Consider the following 18,308-nt stretch of genomic DNA (forward strand, 5'->3'; position numbering starts at 1 on the left):
TTCAAGGCTTACGGCCATGTGTTTCAAATGTTTGGCGGATGGAGGGGCGAAATGGCCGTGGAACTTGGCCAGCGGTGTTGGCAAGTTATGATTGAATTTCGAGCTGCTTTTGTGTTCATAGTTTGTCTGTCCGCTTACATGTGTAGTTGGTTCTAATGGGAAAAGTTTTAGGTCAACAACAAAAGGGAGGTGAGAAGAATCGAGATTTGCAAAGAGCTTGAAAATGTGGGAGTGCAGTGGTGAACTGAACATTTATTTTGAAAATAGTTTACCTAGTTCAGCATAGAACATTTATACGGTCTCTATATATGTTTCATCAAATAAAAACATAATTCTGTGCCGGAGCATTAAGAAAGTTATTATTATTATTATTAAGTAAGTTGTATATAGTTAAAATTTGTTCTTGAAATATTGAATATTGTCTCGTGGTGCATTACTCTAAGAATTCAAAAGTGTTGAAAACCCGTTTACTAAACAAATACTAAACAAATATTAAACAAAACTCTAAACTATCTAACTTTGGCAGGGACAATGCTTATCTGATTAATGAAACAGGTTGCCAAGACCATTTTAAATCGACAAAAATAGATATAAAAGTATTTAATACCGAAAAATTCTGATATTAATGCTATTGTGTCTATTCCCGACACTACAAACTTTAGAAACTAAAGTTGTGTTCATTAAGGTCACAGAAATTGTGTAAAATCAGAGGTTTCAACTTTATCGGCATATTCCAAACACATGGTCAGTGATTAAAACCGGGAATTTTTTATTTTTAACCGCGAAGCACATAGTTGGCAAGAAAAAGTACAATTGGTTCGTGCAAATTTCAAGAAGTTCGGTTTTGTGCTCCTATGTTATATTTATTTAAAACAAGAAGGAACGACTAATAATGTCTAAAACTATAGCTCGATAATGTTTTTGTGTGTATCGATAGATATGACCAAAGCACACACACAGAGTACAACAGCTAAGGTCTAACTTGTCTGAGAGCGATGTGACAGACGTGTTAAGAGTTTGGCGATTTGTGGGTGCTAGAGAATTTGCATGCGAAATCCCAAAACTCCAGCTTTTGTAGTTTCCAAGATCTCGATTTTCATACAGACGGACAGTCGGACAGACGGACATGGCTAGATCGACTCGGGTATTGATCCTGATATATATACCTTATAGGGTCGGAAACGCTTCCTTCTACCTTTTAAATTCTTTTCAAAGATCACAATATACCCTTTTACTCAACGAGTAAAGAGTATAAAAATAAAAAACACAATCTAGTTGTCAACGGGTATAGAAATAACAAAACAATCTAGCTGTCTATAGTTTTTTGACATCAAAAAACATCAAAAAACAAAATGTCGTGGAACAGCACGGATGCCCTGGGCCATCTACACACTCTGGTGACGAGGCTAAAAGTTCTTCAGAATCTAGAAATTCTGATCCTCAATGCAGAACAGCAGGAGCAGCCTGTTGGCGAACTGCAGGACCAAGTCCGCAGGCTGGAACTGATTAGATCGCAGATGACGTTATTTAATACAGAGCGACTTAGCATCGTGGAGCAGCTGCATCAGAATTTTGCGCACCACGTTTCTGTGCAGCAGCACATTTCATTTGCTTTGAGGCAAGGCTTTGGCGAACTGCGGGAGGGACTGAATGCGCTTCATTACCGGATGAACAGGATGAGCGAGGACATCACCTGCCCCATCTGCCTCACCCCTTGGACATCGCAGGGCAGACATCGTGTAGTTTCGCTGAGATGTGGACACCTCTTCGGAAGCATCTGCATTCGCACTGCCATCAGAAGGTCCCATCGATGTCCGATCTGCAGGCGCCGGGCCCGAAACTCCGATTTGCGTAGGATCTTCAGTCAACGGGTCATTCCGTAGTGTTACCACCACTTGTTCGCTTGGAGTTGCATAATTATTTATTTTTACGTTATTTTAAATTTCAATGATTTTAGTTCCCGCCGTTATTCAAGATTTACGATGACCAAATGTGTATGATGGCACATTTAACAACAGAAGTGAAGGAAATGGCCATACATATTTTTGACATTATCGATCAATGAATGGCCCCCAAATGTAACCAATGCTAAACCAACTGAATCGAGAAACATACAGCAATGACGGAATTAAACAAAAATTGTTCGTTCTCCACCCAGGAAATTAAAAAAAAAATAATTGTAATGTTTTTTTTTTAAATTTGCAGTAAACCGAAATAAAAGAACAATCCGTTTAACAAATGTAATAAGCTTTTTTTTATAATAAAACTAAAAAAGTCAGCCCTTGTAGGTCATTTTATCTACTAATTGTTTTTTGCTACACCAATCGATACATTGCACCGGCAAGCAACTTAATTAATTGGAAAGATGTTCAAGAAAATAATAATTGGTGCTGTTGATTCTTAATAATTGAACAGAGCAGTTTCCCAATCGAATTAAATACACAGCATTTTCAGTCTTTAACAATAAAATAAGGTTTTATTTTTTCATTTTCCGTTTGTGTTTTCCATTGGATGCTTCCATGGTTTTCTGTATGTTTATGTTTGTTTTATACACTTATAATTGTTCTCTTGCCGCTGGGCACTCGCTATGTTACACCGACTATCGTTAATTGCTATAATTAATATGCATTTTCATCAGCTTAAATGCTACAAAAATCAGCTTGGACATAAATTTCACGTACTTCTAGTGCCAATTTAATTCAAGGAGTCAATTAAATGCGCTGAAAACAAATGCTCAACAACGGGCCAACATAGCAGTGTGCCGTTCTCTTACTTTCGGTGACTTTTCATGTGTCTACAAATATTTAAATGGCAGTTTCAACTCTTAAATAGTGGGGTGAGGGGAAAAATTTCCATAAAGTGGCAACAAAATGTTTGCGTGTTTTGTTTGTTTGTTCACTTAAGTGCTATGACTACAACGTCATTTAAAAATTGAATTAAAAATTATTTCATTATGCGTTTAGAATTAATTAGTTCAACAAATATACAATTACAGTTAGAATTACAGTTACAGTTACAGTTAGAGTTACAGTTATAATTATAATAATCGTATTTGCATTAAGTTTAGCACATGGAGGACATTTATTGCTACATAATACATTTATATAGTTTATGGTTTCCTTTTTGTTTATACATAGATGAAGCATAGGTGTGAGCACCGAACTGCCGTTGTTTTAAGCATGGATTGTATACTATATATAATGCATAATTAGTGTGTGTGGGTGTAAATATTTTGTTCTGTGACTAATAAATGTAATTTGAAGCCTTGGTTTCTAGAACCTACAATAAAACAGTCGGGGCTCGCATCCCTTTAATGCCTAACATTCAAATCAAAATCATATTTGAATGCGCATATAACTACCTATATATGTACGTTCATTAATTGTAGGGCACATTTAAAGCTTTCAAAAAATCAGAACCTAACTTAAAACTCGCGTCAAAAATGAAAGATCGTAGATGCCTAATGTTCGTATACCACGAAAGCAATGAAATTCTACAGAATACAACTCGACTTAGAGCTAGAGTCTCGACTTACATGAGTAGTTTTGGTTCAACAAGCTTGCTTCCGTATTAACTAACATATTTCAAATTCAAACAATAGCCTAGGGTCAACTTTTGATTTTCTCTTCTATTTCTTGTGTTTCCGGACATAGATGATGAACTTTATACAAAGCCACTAAGAACTACGACTGCATTTGGGGGCCTAGTGTTTTACTTCGGGTCAGGGTGTCTATGTGCTAAACTCTAAGTAACTCTCGTTGGCCGCCTCCGGGTCGGGAGTGAGGGGCGTGGACTTGGCCCCGCCCGCCGGACCCGTCTCATACTAGACGTATGCCTGCGCCCGCGTCCGGGGCTCCTTGCCCTGCAGCCGCTCCACGAAGTTCCGCCAGCTGACCATCGTCTTGCTGGAGTACAGCCACACGCTGGACGTGACCCCCACCAGCATCGAGCAGAGGTACTTGACCATGAAGATCTGGAAGATGGGCCGGGCCTCCGGCGATCCCGGCGCTCTGGCCGACGGACAGGGAATCGAGAAGGGCTTGCAGATGTCCCGGTGCCACTGGATCATCCACTCGTCGAAGTTGTAGTACTCGTAGAACAGGCAACCCAGTAATCCCACGGCGGGAAGTATGAACAGCCCGGAGAAGAAGCCAATCCGCAGCATCAGGCGCTCCAGTTTGTCCGTCCTCTTTCCGTCCGTTTTCATCACCGTCCGGATGCGGAAGAGCGATATAAATCCGGCCAGTAGGAACAACGCTCCGATCGAGAGATATATGCAGAGGGGCAGGATCAGGAAGGCACCCAAAGAGTGCGTGTCCAGCTGGCCCACGAAACAAACGCCAGAAAGAATGTCGCCTGAAAGAAAAAAAAAATGTTAATTAAAAGATTATATACTATGCTGAAGCGGAGAAAAGGAGGAGTTGTATACGTGATATTTATTTATTATCCATATATCTAATTCAAAATATTAGAAATGGGCACTTGGCTTGACTTTTTTTTACCTTTAAGAATCTGGTTTTAATCTTATCTTAATATAATATTCAAACAAGAAGACTTCTAGTCAAAAAGTCGTGAATAAAATAAATTCACGTATTTTTTACAAGAAAAATAACAGCTTCAATTTTTCAAATTGATATTGGCTTAATTTTAGTTATTTTATCTAAACCAATCTTAAAGTCCACTTAGTTAAATTTCTGTGGCTGTTTATTTTATTTGTTTTGAAATATTAATTAAATAGATTGACTTATAGTGTATTATTATTTTTAAAAAAATGTATATAAATAAAAATCATGTATATCATGTAATTTTAAACAAAATGTATATTTCCTCAACTTTCACAGAACCTGTGTAAAAAAAGAAACAAAAAATGCATTAAATAACCATAACGGAGGAAAGGTGCAAATATTCCAAACCAAATTGACACTTTAATCATTAGCTAAGCAAACAAGTATTCTTTCCCTTTAAAACATTTCCAGGTGAACACGTCGACCGTTGAAATTTTCTACAATATTAAATGTCAACAATTGCAAGCGATATGTATTGAAAATAACTGTTGATTGCAGACAGGGAAAACAAGCAAACGGGGAGATAAACAATGTTTAATTTTACCATTTCATGTACCTCTTTCGTGGTAAATATTTACCCAACGATAACCCCAAACGGCAGCGTCGATGGCCCCTCCACGCTTTTAGTTCAATGTCAATGCGCCGCGTGTTTGAACATTTTACGAGCAGCTACACTGCCCAACTCCGCCCAACTCCTTCCACCGATCTCCCCCACTCATTAGCGTTATTTATAAACATGTTACAATATACCCAGCTCACACCTGCCCCGCCCCCGATCTCCCATACCCCTAATGAATTCATCATTCGTTCGGCGTGCCATATTTCCGCTCATAAATTATCGATTAGATCCTTGTTGAAGTTAGGTGTATATGTTTTTTTTTGCGCAAATTTGTCGCGATTTTTCAGGCCGCTTGGGAAATTTGACAAGCTTCGTTAAGTTGTAAATACTTTCAATTAATGCGCTTCAATTCACATTTATTTAAGTTTTTTTAGATGGGACTTGAGGGTGCTCAACTTTATTCGGAACTCAAATAAAACTATAGTAAAAGTACGTTTAAATACTTTTCTGCTGATATTTCATTCATAACAGAAGAAAGCATATGTCTTAACCGGATGTTGATTGGAAGAAATGTGTGTTACATGGGTTCTGCCTAAATAAATTTTTTTTTAATAAATTTGATTATGGAATTAAAGTTCAAACAATTTTTTTTTGGAAATTCGTTAAATTCCTAGCCGACTCCGTTGCAAAAAATTATTTCCCAATCACCAAACATTTTTATCCGGTTTTTATGAGTTTGACTTTTACATAAATCCTTAACCCATCGATGGCCTGACATTTATAGCCATTGAACTCACATTCTCCACACCAGATGGCGCCTTTACAAATCGCCTGCCTTTGAAGTTATCTGCAACTGGAAGCCTGAAATATAACTTTATACCATAAAAGTCATGTCATGCTGACAAACCAAGAGCCCGTACTTGCTAGAAAGAAAGGGGAGAACTAGAAGAAAAGAGAGGGAGAGAGTGAAGACTCGACTGGGTAAATTAAGCGAGTCGAGAACCGGGAAAACGCCGATAAACGAACACAATAAATATCAGCAGGCAGTCTGCAATATCCTCCGAGTAAAGAATTTATAGAGAAGAATTCCTTTAAACTGAAAATTTTAACCAAATAAAAGAAACGAGCTAAACCCACGTACATAACTATTGAATATAAATCACAATTCCGGGGCTGAATATGATTCGGGATCATTTCGAACCCGATACGAAATGCCACCTGCCGCTGGCTTCTTTCGTTTTCCACCAACTCAATCGCAGTTCCAGTTTCCCTTCCGATATGGATCTTAATTTATATCCGAGCCTGAGAATCGTTTGCAATCCGAATGAAACAAAATCAAATGAAATCCACCAGGCAGAGAAACCGGACTTTCGGTTTACGATCGAGTATTGATAAATGAAGAGCAGGGCCTATACACAGAACCAGTTCTATTCGGGTCCTTATTGCTAAGAGCCACACAGTGCGAAAACTACTCACAGTTTGGTAATCAGTTTTATATAAATGCCTCATTCAAAACCAAATTTTTTGTTGTTTTTAATAGTTAATTATTGATTAAGATGGGGTTTTTTGTGACAACATCAATTTTTTTAATTCATACGTATGTACACAACAGCTTTTTTCTCTGTGCATTCTGGTAAACCAGTTTTGTATTTTTTCACTTATTTCAGCTTCATTTTGGAAAATTGCAAGCGGCACAAGTTGCTGTGACAATTTCTGAGGCTCTGCAGTTGAGAGGCTGCCAAGAACCGGGAGATGCAGCAGCAACATCAGCAACAGCACAGCAGCAACAGCACAGCAGCAACAGCAACAGCAGCAGCAGCAACAATGCATGTCAATTGTTTTGTATGGCAAGAGGAATGCATGTTGCACTGAGAGAAACGGGTTCCTCGTGGGAATAGAGGGGGAGTGGGGCGAATTTTTCAGCTGTCAGCCAGTCAGTCAGGGCTTCTTCTCCTTTGCCTCCTTTTCCTTTCGTTGACGAAGTGCAGACAGCAGAATTCCATTTTTAGCCAATGCCACATTGCATTTGATAATGCAGAAGAAGCTGCATTTGTTTCCTTTGTTCAGGTTGGTAATTTCATTTGAGATCGAGTCCATTGGCCAAAAGCAAAGGTGTTAATCTGCTGGGCAAATACAGGAATGCCGGTACCAACTTGTAGTTGGTAAAACAACCGAAACAAAGCTCGAGCTTTGTTCTAGTAGGTTGTTAACCCATTAAGTACTCGTATGTAACCTCTTGAATGAAATATACAAAACTGAGTAAGCACTCTGTAGAGGGGGAGTTGACCTTTGTATTTTATACAAGCAAACTACTTTAGGCAACAGTACTACAACATTTTTCACTTAATTATTATTTTCTGTGAGTTAACTTTAGTTTCTAACCATACATAACACAAAGGGTTAAGAGCGGTGCTACGGAGTAGGGTGAAATGTTTTCAATTAGAGAGTGACTCTTTGCTTCCAGATGTTCTTCTCTAGGTGACAGTTTCACACATTTTAAGAGCTGGTTTTTAACAGCTTTTGTTGTCATTGTAAGCTCTTAGATGTGGACTGTGAAGTAAATAACAAGCTTAGAAACAATAGTTTTTCAATTATCTAACTTTTTCTTTATACGAGATTGAAACATAATCACAAATTCCTGATCAGACGTTAGTTTCATCGATATTTAGAAAATTTTATAAAACTGCTGGTTCCTTTAAGGTCTTAGGAGAGATTAGTTTTCTTTAGCAACGTTAGAATTGCAATAATATTGTGATTATATGTGTAACATCACAACATATTACAATTCGAGGTACCAGCATATGCATACGGTCCTCTTATTGCCATCAGATGCCCTCTTTCTGGTTTTTAGCTTCCGCCTGAAGTCAATCTCATGTGACATTTCACCTGCTCACCAGTTCCTGTCGACGTTAACCCTTTGGAACCCCCTGTGCCCTGCCAGGCACTATCTGCCTCATATCTATGTAAAACTCTTGTACACATGCTGATGATGAAACTGTCAACTGTCATTTAAAATTTTAATCGCATGTTCTTCTGCCCGTCGCTGTGCCCCTTTGTGTGTCTCTTTTCCACTCGCTGCCGACGATTATTGTCGCCAGCAAAGACAGCAAAAACAACGAGAGTTGAAGATTTTTAATTACTCTGGCACCACAACGCCCCTTTCGACCCCTTTGCCCTCATTGCACCGACTGACAGTTGCTTATCGCGGAGCTTTATAAAAATAATATAGCAGATGGAGCAGGCGTCATTGGGCTCTTTGCTTTCATTGCTTTCATTGCTTTTGCTCCGCTGCTCCATTTAGATAAATGACACATAAATTAAGCAATTTTCCTTTTATGCTACCCGCTACTCAGTGGCCACTGCGCGGGCATGTTGGAAAACCCAAAGGGGGAAACTCTTTCCTCTTCTAAGTATCTAACTGGCTAGAATTATTTGACTGCATGTGAAATAATATAAGAAAAATACAAAGTGTTTCTATAAGATTTTAGGCTTACAGATTTTAAAGTTGAACACTCCAAATAAATAAAATATATTATACAAAGCCAATTTAAAATTGAAACAGATACAGATATATTACGAATTTTATTATAGGGTATGTTCTTACCTAAGATTGGATGTATTTTTTTTTAATTTCGCTTTTTGCTTTGTGCCCTTTGTCCATGATAAAATAATTATATAACAATTGTCAAGCTGCTTGTGTTGGTTCTTCTACTTCCCCCTACATATACAAGTGCGGAGGACCCTTCCATCCCCTCAACCTCGTTATGATCGGTCGTTGGCTATTTGTTCAACTTGAGTGTTGACCCATTCGCCGAGGGGTTGAGGGGTATAGTGGTATAGGGGGTGCTTGAGGGGGGATAAAGCTGGGGCACATCTGTTTTAGTAACGAGAATTCTATCTCAATAAAAGTTTATTTGCTCTCTTAATGCGTTTTTTCTATCATTTTATGGACAACGCTTCTCAAGTGTTAGATAAACATTTTGACAACAGAGTCATAAAGTTGCCATGGGTAATAATGGCCGTGGGCGGGTTCACATTTGTGGGGTTAAGGGAAAAGCTGTCTATTATGCAATTCGTATCATTTCTATTGCATTTAATTTAACCAGTTTAAATGAGCAATGGAAACATGAATAAAAGTTTTATTCAATTTTAATGATAATAAAGAACAATCGTAACCCAATTTACAAATTTTAAGAGGTTGAAATATTTAAATGTTTAACTTAATAAAGTCATATTAACTTTTCCCACGTAATCCACATTAAGTTCCTATCACGATTTACACATTTTAAAATCTCGGTTTTAGGTTTAAAGCTTTAGAACAAACCCTTGTCAAAACTAAAGTTCAACAACCTGTTGCCGAAGTGCTAAAAAAAATAAAAGACCAAAACCAAAAAAAAATCGTTACCAGGCAGAGAAAAAATAGGAAAATAAAACTAAAACCTGCGACACGCGACATTAAAAACGTGGCAGGCAATAAAAATTGAGGTCAACAGCAACGGCAGCTAATGAATAACAAAGAAAACGCTAACCGGAGAGGAACAAGTGGAACAAGGAGGAAAAGAGTTGCCGTGTCGCATAATTTCGCATTGAAAATGTCAACAGCAAAACGTTGTTGTTGGAAAACGGGGCGGAGCGGAAGAGGGGGACCCACTCTTATCAAGATTCGCAATTAAATATGGAAATGTGCAACGGAGACGCGGACACACACAAAATGAAAATGCAGGAAAATGCAGAGTGAAAAACATCAAAAACATAAAATCCGCACACGCGACAAGTGTCATTAGCAACCCACTGCCCCTAAAAAAAAGGAACAACATTTTTTGTTGCGACAATTTAATGTCATTTTGGTGGGACATTTTATTTAGTAAAAGCTCATGAGGCAACCGCAAAAGGTGCTGTTGCAAAAAGGGTGCACGGAAAAAAATGCAGAAACGAATTAATTTAATTTAAAATACTGCAATTCAATTATAATATTTAAATGTATTAATCAAAATTAAATGATCGCGAGGACGTTAAATGTCAGCGCTGTTCAATTTGAAAATTGTTTTAATTTGTACCTTTTTACTGATGATCTGAAACCAAAAGCCTTATATTTTCCAGTTCAAAAGGAAATTCAATCAATTAGTTAATATAGTTGAAATTCAAATGAAAGTATATTCATTCTACAAAACTATTTTGTGTGTGCTCAGGGGGTTTCATTTGAGTTACATTAAGTGTCGTTGTTTCTGTTTGGTGTTTCACATTTATAGTTGGTGCAAATATTTCAAAATTAAACATGTTGAAACGCAGGGACGGGTGGGACAAATGTTTGTCCCAAATTCGTTGAGAATTTATATAACGTGTCGACATCGGCGACACAAACAACAACAATACCAGCAGCGACAATTAGGAGCAACAACAGCTGGCGGCAACAACATTGGCCAAGGTTCAATTCGGTTCACACACTCAGACAAGGCAAACAATTTCAATTTGCATGTTGAGGAAGCCCCCGACACGAACGCACACTCACACAATTGGAAGTCGAAAGTTCAAAGTTGTAAGCAAGAATGTTTTGAAGTAGGAGTGGAGATTGATGTAGAACTTCTCCTTAATCGAAACTAAGGCTTTATACTATTTATAATGTCAATGTCACACAAATTAACATACCTTTAAAAAATTTGTATAAAAACAATTTAAGAGTACTTAAGAATTTTGTTGGATAAAAAAAAAACTATTAGCAATAATTATATTGATTTTCTCAATGAGACTCAATAAGTTTGGATATTAATAACGCTGTGGAAACTCAGAATTTGTTGGGTAAATTCGCATACAATTCGTTTCCTTATCTTGCAGGCCATATAACTATATTTTGCAAAAAAAATGTTCGTTTTAGAAGTTCTACTGTTGTTGTGAAGTGCTTTAAAGTGGACTATGTTCTGTGCTAGTTTGTGTGGCATGCAACATATGAAATGTTGCTGATTGTTGAATGAACATGTTTTGTTTTTTCAGTTGAGGAGAGGGCGTTGTGGGGCATGAAGTGGGGCAGAGACTTATAATTGCTTCAGCTTTGGCTTTACCTTAATCTGCTATTATTCGTTTCTTCGCATTTTTAACTCGCAGTAAAAAAATGTTTACCATTCGATTGCCTTGCATTTTTTCTTCGTCAGAATGTACTTAGGAGCAATAGAAAAACCATTTAAGTCTTCTTTTTTGAATGTGTAAAGTCCCCATTTTTTTTCTATGTGTCTGTAAATCTAATCCTCAACCTCTTTTTAGCTTTAATAAGTGTGTCTTAAAAATAATTTACAGTCAGTATTAAACATAGGTATTACTTCAATACTAAATAATATTTTTCTTGGTATTGATTTACTCGTCTTTTTAAGAAAATTTTCATTTTTAATAGTTAAAAATAATGTAACAATAGTTTGGTTTCTATGTCAATTTTTTGGATGAAGAAAAAATGATTATTGACTAAATATGACACAAAAAAAATTTATAAAATTTATTTAATTTTTTTTTGTAGAACACTATTAATTGTTATTATACAAAAAACTGGTTTCCCCAAACTTAATAATATTATTAAGTAAATCCGATATTTATGCATTATGGTTTTCTTATTGACTTTCATATGGTATGCTGATTTTAATATAATGATTTTACCAATAAACAATTTGTTCGCTTGTTTTAAAATAAAAAACGCGACTTTATTAAATTTATTTAAAATTTATATTTTTTCATGCATACCTTGCGTATACGTTATTTAAGTTTAGATGTTAAGTCTTCACACCATTTTTTTCTTACTGACAGCTCTGTTTAACGCCTTGAGCATACTAACACCAAATCTCGCACAGGAGATTTTATTGCGCTGTTTTCTCTTATTTAAATGAAAACGTGGAGGATAGAGTGTTAGAGGGGGATATACTGGCTCGAAAGAGAGGGGGACAGGGCTTAGACAAAGACAGGCATATCTAACCGCAAGTAGTGAGCTTGGGGCATATGCTTGACATTAAGTGTGGCGCCCTCTGTCGACGAGCACCCGCATTCTCATGATGCGCTGAAGGTGGCAAAGTAATTAGTGAGCAGCCGAAAGAGCTCTTCTTTCCCTCTGTTTCTTTCCCCGGCAATTTTTGACGTGGTCATGCACTTACTACACACTGAAACAAAAATGTGTCTGCTTTTGTCACCTTCGTCCTGATACAGCTACTTTTTGTTTCACAAATACCTTTTTAGAGTTAGCTAAACTTCAGTATAAAAAGTAGTATATTAGTAGGAAAAAAACCAAGCCAATCTGCTTTAAATATTTTTTAATGTATCACTAATAAAGCTTAGTTATCCAAATATATATAATTTAGGCCGAAGTGGTCGAGAATTATAAGTTTAAAAAAGAAAAGTCGTATGGTTGTGAAATGCTTGTGGTTTGATTTCGGTGTATATCTTTTCAAGGGGTTAAGCGCAGCTTTTCATTCTCTTTTCAGCAGCAGAGTGTCTCTTTTGGAGCCCCCATTTTTCCATTTTCCTGCCGCACGTGCTGCGGAAATGAGTTTTGTGTATTTCACTTTCCATTTTCCGCGACCCCTTAGTTGTCTTCTTACACTCGCTTCTACCTGGGCAATAAAAAAGGATTAAAATTTATGAAATTGCTTCGGTTTTTGGTATTTGTGGTCGGTCGGGAGGGGAAATGGATTCGGAACGTGCTTGTGGGTTAACTTCGGGTTAAGCTCAAGATGTGTGATCCATAAATAAGCGAATGGCTACCAGAAGTGGTAGTCATTTGACATAAATCGTGATATATGGATATTATTTTTTATCAAGAGCAATGCACCGCATGAAAAGGGTAACGGAAAAGGATTTATGGAAATTTAACGGAAAAGAATTTATGGAAATTTACCTTTTGAACTTCCTTACTCAAATGTAGTATATATATTTAATTTAATTCAAATATATATTTATTATGAAGACACAATTTGTTTTGTATTTCCATTTAGTATTTTAGTACACATATTCAAAGCTATATATATATAACAATAGTATCAGTTCGTACACAAAATACAAAAAGGTCTAACGGAAATAAAATACAAAGATGCCAATTTATAATTGGAAAGCCCATGAGTCCGGAAACCGTAAACTGATACCAGAATCTTTGTTTGTAGACTTTTCTCTGGAATCAGTTCTAAATATCCTTTTAATTCTCCTTCTCCACATCCAACCAACGGATTTATTTTCTTTGTCCTGCCTGGCATTTTAATTTTTAGCTTTACATTTTCCGGAATGAAGGCAGCGAAAAATAAATCTCCTCGTTGGTTTTCTTATTACTGACCCACGTTTGCGTGCGGTTCATGCGGCTAACCCATAAAACCCTTTTCCACATCCTTAACCCTTTGCTGCCAACCCGCCCCAACACCCTTAACCCTCTCGTGCCGGTTGTCGCGTGCTGGCTCTGAGCTTCAGCTCAATTATCCAGCGACACGACCACGCATAAAAAATCAGGCAGCGCAAAAAGCAGCAGAAAAATGTTCATTAGGGGAAATTCCATTTAACGAAATTGTTTTGGGCTCGAGTTCCCTCAGTTGGAGGTACAAACACTTATTTCTCGCATTCAAGTTGAGTGCTGAAAATGTTGAATGTGTTTTTTAGGTGTTGCTTTAGAGATGAGATTGTAACGATTATGGTTGTCGGTTAAGAGAAGAGGTACAATTTAGAAACTCAAAACAAGAGAATGTACTAAAATATAAGATCGGATGGTTTGGGCTATTTTCGAAAGGACCGTACGACAATTTGGAAGTGCAGAAGGTCAAAAGTTGTCTATTAAATCTATATTTATATAAAATGTTCGATAACAAACAATTTAAGAATAAATAAAATCTTGTTTAATGTTAAAAACTATTGAATGTTAGTCAAATTCTTCGGCCAAACTTAAGAAAAGAAATACAAATTTAAAAGTACATGTTGTACCTAAAAACATGTATATATTATCAATAAGGAAACTGTGTGAAAATATCTTATTACTTCTTATCTGAATTAGATTTTCGCAAAGATTGCATAACCAAAGACGAAACCCCAATGCAGACAACATATATCCAGAGAAAAGCTTTCTCTTAGCCGCAGCAGTCAACACCCGCGGTGTCGAGGCCCAAGAGGAACCATCCCATCTAGGTAAGCGGTGCCTTCCGCTTTTCCGACCCACTCCACTCGAGAGCGGCTGAGAAACTTTTGGCAGAGTTTTCCCCAAGAGTTTTGCTTATATTTGCCGCCACATCCCGAGCTGGTCTTAGAACAAAAGACACCGAAATACCCGAAGTGCGGAAAGAAAAGCGCAACGCAGGACAGGCCCAAAGAAAAATATCAAGTATTATATAATATGTATTAACACTGGCAAGAGACGCATATGGAAAATAAATTAGAAAAGTTCCAGTTTGTTCTCGCCTCCCCCAAAACGCAGACAAAAGTTTCTCCCGTCGACAGCAAATCTGTATAGGAAATTTATTAATATTTTATCAGGGATCTGAAGAACAAGAGCTCTCTTATACTTTCAATTAAAAGTTACTTCAGCAACATTTGTTTACCATTTAGTGTCCAAAAAACAAAGGGGAAATCAAGGTTTATGAAGGCGTCAGATGCGTAAACACAAGCAAATATAACTTCAAATGAAAGCAAATATCGTGTAAAGGTCAAAGCACCCACCACCAATTTGTTTCCTACTTCCTAAATGAATACAAAAAGTGTGAGGCATCTGTAATGCGACCTTCCCGCTGGGCAAAAAAAGGTTTCGGGTATCAATTACATGGGTATAAATTTGTTTGACCGGAAGGACGATTGATTGATAGCAAACAAATTTTTAAATAGCTTTTGTAAACCTTACTCTTTTATTTTAAATTCAATTTTCTATTGTGGGTCTGACAAGTTTATAAAGTCAACAAGTGAAACCGAATGTCAAATTAAGCAAATAAGTAGTTAATAAATATATATATATATTGTTTTTCAATTAAGTTTCATGCACTTAACTTTTAGTAAATTCAAAGAAAACTACGTGATTTTCCTGAGAGAATTTTATTAACCATGCAAAGTTATATTTCCTGCTTTCAATTATTCGGAAAATTTCTGTCTCGCTTCATTGCCCATTTACAACTTGTTCCCACTAGCCATTTCTCGCTCTCTCTTACTTTTTTCATTAAGCCGTCTCACTCTTGCGTCTTGAGGGATGCGCAGCACAAATTATTAAGAAACATTCTAGCAAACTGCAGACAAAGTTGGCAACAAAAGGCAGCCTGCTTAATTATACACACCATTAATAACTAAAACCAATTTGTATGCTCTGCACGAGCAAAGTGGCAAGGGGTTGGGGGATGGGTGGTGGGTTAAAGCACCTACAACTGCAACTCATGACCGAACCACCCACTCACATGCAATGCATGCCATATAGCACATAAATCAACGCACAAAAGGAGCAATAACAAAGGGACGTGGGGAGACAAGAAAGAAGAAGCACTAACGGAGAAGCAGTGCAGCAAGCAGTGCAGGATAAAGGGAAGAAGCAGCACCACGACAACAAGTGAACGCAATTTGTACTGCGGGACTTCCCCAGGATCTGGATGAATGGCAATGGGAGGAAAATGGCAATGCCTTGCACTGAGAAAAATTCTATATCGAACTTGTTGTTATTTTCATGTTTAAACAAAATATGTTTAATATTCTTTGCTAAAGCTGTACGACACTGACATTTTTCTTAATACATAAAACCACAATTTGAAACTTTTTAAATTCTGTATTCTTTTGTTATTTAAGTGGTAACCAGATATATACTTTTCCACTTTATTTTTATTTTCTTGAGATATTTATTTTATTTTTCAATTCTTTTTTCTCTCTGCACTGAACTGTAAAAGTTAAGAGCACCAACATCAGCAAGTACAATAACTGCCAAACAACAATAACCGAGCAAAAAGCCGTGTTGCAAATAAGCAATATTGATGAGTGGTACGCCCGCTAGGGGGCGCCAAGACAATGCCAAGGCGATTGGGCCAAAAAAGGGCCAGAAAACAAACAAAAGTCGGGCCAAAAAAGGCAACCAAAATGCAAAATGTGCAACTAACGAGTAACGGCCACGTACACACAAACTCTAAGACAAAGGTAAGCAAAGTTCTTATGGAGAGGGGTGGTGGGGAATCGCCCTTTTCTAAGCAGCTTTTGTCGTAACTATAAACTATAAACAGCTCTCCAGGACAAAAGTTTCTCCTCCTTGGACCGCCCACTACAGCCCCACAAAAATCTTCTTGTTAGTTTAGGTTTTCCTCTTATTTTTTGTGTGATCCTGTGTATTTTTGGCTCTTCCGTTTCTTGTTTCCTACTGCGGCATCATTATAGGGTAGCATTCCAAAAATGGACAGCACAAAAGCGGAAAATCCCGCAAAAAGAAAGGGAAAAATATGAGGAAAATCGCTCTGGTCAGGCAGCTGAGCTCATTAAGTTAAAGTGAAGTCGGGCTTAAGCGCAACTTGCTCCTTCTCTTTTGCACGCTGCCTTCCGTCTCTGTTGCACCCGGTCCCTCAAATGTTTTGAGGATTTCCTTTTCGCCTTCACGCTTTTGTGAGCTGTTCCTGTAACGTGTAATTAACATCTGAAGTGTTTGTTGTTCTGCTTTGTCTGAGTGTCGGAGAGGGGGAAGGAAAGGGGGGAGGGACCAAGGGGAAATTGTTGCCATTTGAAGGAGTTTTGAGAGCCGGAGGAAACGCTTTTCCTTTGACTGCCTTTCGAGGGGTTTCATGTTTGCAGTTCGCCACTTCAGGTTAGAAATATTAGTTTTTGGAAATAAACCTAAAACGCAGAGTATTTAAATTAATATCATCCTAGGCGAAATCTTGAATACACACACTTTAATAAAAAGCTTATAATAGGTACATTTTTAAATTAATTTTTTAATTTTGGATTAAAAAAGTTGAAGAATTCGTTACTTAAATATTTAAAGGTGAACTTGAGCTGAGCAAGAAAATAAAATTCGATTTAATTCTTAATTTACAGGTAAAAATAAAAAACAATACAAACGTGTAACAAGTTAATCGCTTTAACATTTTAATTTAACTTTATTTCCCTCCCTAACATTTTTATATACATTTTTTTCTCGTTAAAATTGGCCTTGGATCTTTAACCCTTGGCCAACTGCATTTCGACCTCTTCAGTGGACTATCAAAGCGCACTTAACACAGTTGCTAGACACAAAAGTTCAAAGCTGTAAAACTAACTGAGGAACTTAGTAAGCCCACCCCGCCCAAATTTCCAACTTTTCCCTGCCTTCGCCATCCAACTATTACCAACAGGTGCTTTTCCTCTTCAATTTCGTCGATAGTTTTGACACAAAAGTTTTTGGCTCATTTGCGTAAAAGTTAATAAGGGGGCGAGAATGGAAAAGTCAGAATTGAAAGACCCTTGTAAGCTGTATACCTAATTATGAGCCATGGATGTTGGCTACACGCAGGAAAATCAATTTGATTAATTTCCAATATATTAGTATTGGTCATATTATTGTTTATTAAATATTATTATTCATAATATTTAATAAACCCATTTAAGTAAGCCATTCTCAAAATCTTGAATTATTTAAAAAAAGTCCTGGTATATATGTACATTGCACATACCTGAAATGTCAAAACTAATTTTACAAATCTATTGATTTGGTTCGCTTAAAATATTTGGACTGTCTTACATTTCAATGAAATATATTTTTTCGAACTACATATAGTTTCTCCCTGTGAGCCCCCTCACCAAGTTGATTATGCAATTTGTCGCGCTGTCAAAAGACGACTTCAGCCCGCATTGATGAGAGAGATAGTCGCTATATCGCCGTCCACCTCCGTCTTCTCTTATATCCCTCTCACTTTCTCTTATGTTTGTCTCCCGATTGGCAAATGATTAATAATCGAAATGTCAACGATGTCCCTCCGTTGGTCTGTCAGTCATAAAGTCACTTGACAGTTTAATCAATTTGTGCGTTTCGACTTTTCCAGCTGAAATCTCCATGCGGGTTGAAAATTAACTTAAGTGGCAGACTGGGGGCGGCTGAAAGGCAGGATAAATAGAAAATTTATATAAAATGTTGACCGAACAAACAGTTTTGAAAAGTTTGCCAAGCAAACAATAGAAAATTGTCGGGCATTGTTAGTTTGGCGAGATGAGCAAATCGCACAAAGGCATTCGACATAAGGAAGAGCATAACA

General features: G+C 37.2%; 2 protein-coding genes across 2 annotated transcripts in view; one reads left to right on the plus strand and one right to left on the minus strand.

Annotated features, from left to right (window-relative positions):
* The first annotated feature begins 1,293 nt into the window (after positions 1-1,293).
* LOC108143169 lies at positions 1,294-2,194 on the plus strand. The gene has a single exon (XM_017267413.2). The coding sequence runs from the start codon at positions 1,353-1,355 to the stop codon at positions 1,881-1,883; it is 531 nt and encodes a 176-aa protein (XP_017122902.1). The 5' UTR covers positions 1,294-1,352; the 3' UTR covers positions 1,884-2,194.
* Positions 2,195-2,447: 253 nt separating this feature from the next.
* Positions 2,448-18,308, minus strand: part of LOC108143210 (frizzled) — a 102,922-nt gene continuing 87,061 nt past the window's right edge. Inside the window, exon 5 of the mRNA XM_017267495.2 lies at positions 2,448-4,356. Within this exon, the coding sequence (XP_017122984.1) occupies positions 3,824-4,356 (533 nt within the window). The 3' untranslated portion in view covers positions 2,448-3,823. The remainder of the gene's footprint in view (positions 4,357-18,308) is intronic.

This window comes from Drosophila elegans, unplaced genomic scaffold, assembly GCF_018152505.1.
Source record: "Drosophila elegans isolate 14027-0461.03 unplaced genomic scaffold, ASM1815250v1 contig_208, whole genome shotgun sequence".
NCBI classification, from domain to species: Eukaryota; Metazoa; Arthropoda; class Insecta; order Diptera; family Drosophilidae; genus Drosophila; species Drosophila elegans.

Excerpts from the sequence above, each read along its gene's own strand:
- LOC108143169 (XM_017267413.2), top strand. The coding sequence starts at position 1,353 with ATGTCGTGGAACAGCACGGATGCCCTGGGCCATCTACACACTCTGGTG.